Consider the following 5,969-nt stretch of genomic DNA (forward strand, 5'->3'; position numbering starts at 1 on the left):
TTTTTTATACAAATTATATAATATAAAAAACCCTCTCTTCCTCTAGTTTTTATCATCAGTTTATTTTTAAATTTATTTAATAATTAATATATTTGATTCACATATAAATCAATACATTAATCGTTCAAGTGATTTTTTTTCTTATAATAAAGATCAATTTTTATTACTACTATAATTATAACTATAAGGCAGGCAATACATATAATAACACTATTAGTTGGTGAAGTTATAGTTCAAAATTATTTAATTTTCCGACTAATAATTACAGCACAAATCATAAAAACATTTTTCAAAAATTAAGAAAGTATAATACACAATATAATTTAAATTAAATTTTATCATATTGTTGGGTAAAACTTTACGTTCTATGTCTAATGGCTAAAATCTTAAAATTATTTTGGAAAAATAAAATAATTATAATTAATGTATAAGAAATAGAAAATGAAAATGAAAAACTCGGTAAAACGCGCCGGGTCGAGTTGAGAGTCTCACCCAGTAATTCAACCGCGACTCACGACGATTCCTAAGCGATTTTCGCCTCCGCCGCCTACAACCGAACGATTCCGGCGCCATCGATCTTTCACCACCTGTAGAACTTTCTCTATCGTGTAGTCCACTTCGATCTGGATCGGCTTCCGTAGAGGTTGCTTTCTCACTTTCTCTTCTTTGTATGATCAAGTTTCTTATTCTTGAAATTCAATTTGATTAGAAAAGGAAATTGTGATTATGAGGAAATTGTGAGTGATTAAGGAAATTTCGTCGAATTTTCACTGTTTTTTCTTAGATTATTTTGCTTAGAAATTGTTTTACTTTTCTAGGTTATTTGAATTATTTACAAATTTTTGTGATTATGTTTAGGTTTTAATTGGATATTTCTAGATGAAGTTTTTGATTCAGTGGAGTTCTGAGGTTATGTTTGGGGTGGAAGCAGATTCAAATTTTCATTTCTGAAGGTTTTTTTGTGAAGAAAAAGTGCCTGAATTTTGAGTTTTTTTTTAAGAGTTAGGGTTTAAGGTTTAGGATAAGGGATCAGAAAAAATGTGTGTCAGTGTCAGTGTTGAACATCAATACCGACATACCGGCACTTGTATTATGTCAAATTTATTATTTTTTCAAATAATTATCGGTGTCGATGTGTCAGTGGCAGTGGCCGTGTTTCATAACTAAAGGGAATAAGGTTAGTCTCCCAACATGCATGATGGATGGTTTATTTTTCTTTGTAAAACTAAAATTCCACTATTTGGAGGAAACTCAAAAGCCCTAAGGTCATCCTCTCCCCCTCCCAACGCCAAACAAAGCCTTAAGAGTATCATGGACTTGTCACTTCTATACCTCATAGGTTCAATACACGAGTTGCCTTCCGATTGATGTAATGTGGAATCAGGGAAATATCTCTCGATGCTTGTCCAAACTTGGCGTCAATAGGACATTTCGATCCAAAACTCTCGAGAAGATTTATGTCCAACTGTGTACCTGTTGGTTGCTATTTCTTAATGCTCTTTTGAGTGTTGTACAATGTATGTTTGTTAAATATAGTCTGTGGTTGTGTAGGCTGTATTGTAATCCATGAAGTTGATGGTGCTTTTGTTATCCAACATTGGACCCTTGATTTTCGTCAGACAACTGCGTTAAAAATTGTTACAAAGTATTTCTTATTGTTGACCGTATTCAATGAGACAAAAGGTATTGATGTTTCTTTGGATTCATCCTACTAACCAGCGATATGAGTTTTCTTTCTGTTATGTACTGTTTTTCTCGGTGTCTTTAATGCTTATTAGCAGTTAAATACTTATGTGCCTTGTATTCATCCCACATGCTTATGCAGGTATAGTTGTGAGATAGCTCTGATTTGGATGTAATGGCTCCAATACGTTCCACTGGATTTGTTGATCCCGGTTGGGATCATGGCATTGCTCAAGATGAGCGCAAAAAGAAGGTTAGATGTAATTACTGTGGGAAAGTTGTTAGTGGTGGGATATACAGATTAAAACAGCATTTAGCTCGAGTTTCTGGTGAAGTAACGTACTGTGAAAAGGCTCCAGAGGAAGTCTACCTTAAAATGAAGGAAAATCTGGAAGGGTGTCGTTCCAATAAGAAACAAAAGCAGGTTGATGCCCAGGCATATATGAATTTCCACTCTAATGATGATGAAGACGATGAAGAGCAAGTTGGGTGTAGAAGTAAAGGGAGGCAGTTGATGGTGGAAAGGAACGTGTCTGTAAATTTGACTCCTCTTCGATCTTTAGGATATATTGACCCGGGGTGGGAACATGGTGTTGCTCAGGATGAGAGAAAGAAAAAAGTTAAATGCAGTTACTGTGAGAAAGTTGTCAGTGGAGGTATTAATAGGTTTAAACAACATTTGGCTAGAATTCCTGGAGAGGTAGCACCTTGTAAAAGTGCTCCAGAAGAAGTTTATCTTAAAATTAAAGATAATATGAAATGGCATCGCACTGGAAAGAGACATAGGCATCCTGAGGGTAAGGAACTGCTGGCTTTCTACTCGAAGTCCGATAATGATGATGACGAATACGAGCAACCGGAGGATACTTTGCATCATATGAACAAGGAAGCTTTGATTGATATTGATAGGAGATACTCCAAAGATACAGAAAAGACCTTCAAGGGAATGTCCACTGGCCCAGAACCAGTGTTGAGAAGATCGAAATTGGATAGTTTTTACCGGAAACCTCCCACGAATCAGACTCCTACAACTTACAAACATTTAAAAGTTAAGACAGGGTCGTCCACAAAGAAATTACGCAAGGAAGTTATTTCCTCGATATGCAAGTTCTTTTGCCATGCTGGAATCCCTTTACAGGCTGCTGACTCCATATATTTTCATAAAATGCTGGAAATGGCTGGTCAATATGGACAAGGACTGGTATGCCCGCCCAGCCAAGTTATTTCTAGTCGCTTTTTGCAGGAGGAAATCAATTCCATTAAGAATTACCTTATTGAATATAAGGCTTCCTGGGCAATCACTGGTTGTTCTGTACTGGCTGATAGTTGGAGAGATACCCAGGGTAGGACAATTATAAACTTTCTTGTTTCGTGTCCTCACGGTGTATACTTTGTTTCATCAGTTGATGCCACTAATGTCGTAGAAGATGCACCATATTTATTTAAGCTTCTGGACAAATTAGTGGAAGAAATAGGTGAGGAAAATGTAGTGCAGGTAAAATGTTCTTTCTATTCTTGGGGAATTTTCCTTCATCCTAAATATTACCTCGTATCTGTTATTAATCGGGTTCTCCTATTTCCCTCTTTTGATGTAGGTAATCACTGAAAATACTCCTAACTATAAAGCTGCAGGGAAAATGCTTGAAGAGAGGAGAAGAAATTTGTTTTGGACTCCTTGCGCTACCTACTGTTTTAATCAAGTGCTTGAAGATTTCATGAAGATAAAATTTGTAGAAGAGTGCATGGAAAAGGGCCAAAAAATTACAAAACTAATATACAATCAAATATGGTTGTTAAATCTTATGAAAAGTGAATTTACCCAGGGAAAGGATCTTCTTAGACCAGCCGGCACCCAGTGTGCTTCTAGCTTTGCTACATTGCTGAGTTTGTTGGATCATCGAGTTAGTCTCCGACGAATGTTTCTTTCAAACAAATGGATGTCATCCAGGTTCTCCAGCTCAAGTGAGGGGAAAGAGGTGCAAAGAATTGTTCTGAATGTTACATTTTGGAAGAAAATGCAGTATGTGAGGAAGTCAGTGGAACCCATTTTGCAAGTGATTCAAAAGCTGTCTAGTGGCGAGAGCTTGTCAATGCCATTTTTATATAACGACTTGTACAGGGCAAGACTTGCAATCAAATTTGGTCTTGGCGATGATGCACGTAAATATGAACCATTCTTGAAGGTGATAGACAGGCATTGTAACTCTCTGTTCTGTCATCCTCTTTACAAGGCTGCTTACTTCTTGAATCCATCATACCGATACCGTCAGGATTTTGCTGCGGTATGTTATGGCATTGAATATTTTTCGTATTGTTCGCAAATTTTGTATTTTATTCAAGATCTTTCCTGAAGTGAAAGTTTGGTATGTCTATAGCATTCTGAGGTAGTACGAGGGCTGAATGAATGCATTGTTCGGCTAGATCTAGATAGTATGAGACGAATATCTGCATCAATGCAAGTAAGATATACTTAATGACTGCTATGTAATAGTCTTTATTAGATAATTTTTAATTATCATATCTTGTTAACGATGATGTTATATCCAGATTGCTCATTATAATTCTGCACAAGATGATTTTGGAACTGAATTGGCAATTAGCACAAGAACAGATCTTGAACCAGGTAAATCACCGCGTTATATGCTTCATGTATCGATTAAATATGTATTGATGTGTTGCTAGTTATATTGGAGTTTATTGATTTACTTAACTTTGTTTACCTCACTAGCTGCTTGGTGGCAACAGCATGGAATAAGTTGCTTAGAGTTGCAAAGAATAGCCGTGCGTATATTAAGTCAGACATGCTCATCTTTTGCATGTGAGCATGATTCAAGTATGTATGATCAGATATATAGCAAAAAGAAAAACCGCTTATCTCAGAAGAAACTTAACGACATTATGTACGTTCACTATAACTTACGCCTTAGAGAATGCCAAGTAAGGAAAAGGTCCAGGGAGTCAAAGTCAACATCTGTTGACAATGTTTTACAAGAGCATTTACTTGGTGACTGGATAGTTGATACCGCTGCACAAAGCTCCGATGTTGATAAGGTATTCAGTGCTTAGCATTAATCGGTGCTTAGCATTAATTGTTGGCTATCTATTGAATATTTGGTTTGCATTTTGTTTTTGTAGAATATCCCTTTCGGAGTTGAATTAGACGACGAATATGAAAATGATTCAATTGACTATGAAGATGGTGGAGCTGCAAGACATCTAAAGGGTTCCCTTGAACTGATGACTATGGCTGACGGAGCAGTAGGATCATCAGATGCAGATCATGCTAACATCGATGGAGCCACTGACGATGAGTCGGATCTGAATTATTTTGACGATGATTTAAGCGACTAATCAAGTTACGGCAATTGGTTGCTGGTTATGAACATGTTTTGCTACTTCCCTGTGAAAAATCAAGATCTTGCTGCGTACAACGATGCTCGACTTTATGTATCGGAGTATTGTTGATATTCAATTTGAAACTGAAGGTGTTCAGATCTTCCATTTGAGTTGGCCTGTAGCTAATCTGACTCAATGATGTTTATTGTAAGATGAATTTTGATATTGAATTATGTACAAATTAATAGATTTATGTGATCAGAAATTACATAGATTTTAACTAATTTTTAGATTTCATTAAGTTTTTGTGCACTGCACTGTTGATAAAGGTTTTTAACAAGGCATAGTCTCTAAGATGTTGGTTTTCTGTTGATTTTTAATAATATTTTACGTTGAGGATAAAAAAATTCATTCTTTAAAAGAAATTTGTTTAATTATGTCAAAATTACATCATATCTCAAAAAAATTTCATCCTATTAAATGTATTTATTTTTTATATATTAAATACCAAATGTGTTTTACATTAAGTTGATTTAAAAAAAATAAAAAATATTTGAATTTTAATTTTTTGACTATTTTATTTTCATAAATGGCACCATAAACCAATATGATAAATATAAAATAATTTGTATTCCTCTTTAAACCTGATCAAACTATTATATGGATATTTTAAAAAAAAGTATATAAAAGTAATTTTTTTTAAAACTACAGGATTTATAGACATTAATTTTGTGCGTTAGAAAATCATACATATAAAAACAACAACAATTGAATATGTATTGAAAAATATATAATTTACATTTAGAATTTAGAGAATATACAAAAATAAATTGGTTACAAAAGAGGGGGAAACCCGAAAAGAAAAACTAAACAACGATGATTCGGGGGAAAGAAATTTTCTTCTTATCTAACTCAATAAAATGACTAACACCATTCGAAACAATATCCGC

The 5,969-nt window shown here is 34.7% G+C and overlaps 1 protein-coding gene across 2 annotated transcripts; it reads left to right on the forward strand.

The window, feature by feature from the left end:
- The first annotated feature begins 378 nt into the window (after positions 1 to 378).
- Positions 379 to 5,381, forward strand: LOC131639876 (uncharacterized). 2 transcript variants are annotated; one of them, XM_058910315.1, is made up of 8 exons: positions 379 to 643; positions 1,552 to 1,683; positions 1,826 to 3,178; positions 3,279 to 3,965; positions 4,059 to 4,142; positions 4,231 to 4,306; positions 4,412 to 4,734; positions 4,819 to 5,381. In XM_058910315.1, the coding sequence occupies exons 3-8, from the start codon at positions 1,859 to 1,861 to the stop codon at positions 5,032 to 5,034; spliced, it is 2,706 nt and encodes a 901-aa protein (XP_058766298.1). In that variant the 5' UTR covers positions 379 to 643; positions 1,552 to 1,683; positions 1,826 to 1,858; the 3' UTR covers positions 5,035 to 5,381. The 2 variants fall into 2 exon arrangements, with proteins under 2 accessions (XP_058766298.1, XP_058766299.1); XM_058910316.1 differs by lacking the exon at positions 1,552 to 1,683 and having other exon boundaries at positions 4,819 to 5,380.
- Positions 5,382 to 5,969: the final 588 nt, after the last annotated feature.

The sequence above is a fragment of the Vicia villosa genome, unplaced genomic scaffold (assembly GCF_029867415.1).
Source record: "Vicia villosa cultivar HV-30 ecotype Madison, WI unplaced genomic scaffold, Vvil1.0 ctg.002818F_1_1, whole genome shotgun sequence".
Lineage (NCBI taxonomy): Eukaryota > Viridiplantae > Streptophyta > Magnoliopsida > Fabales > Fabaceae > Vicia > Vicia villosa.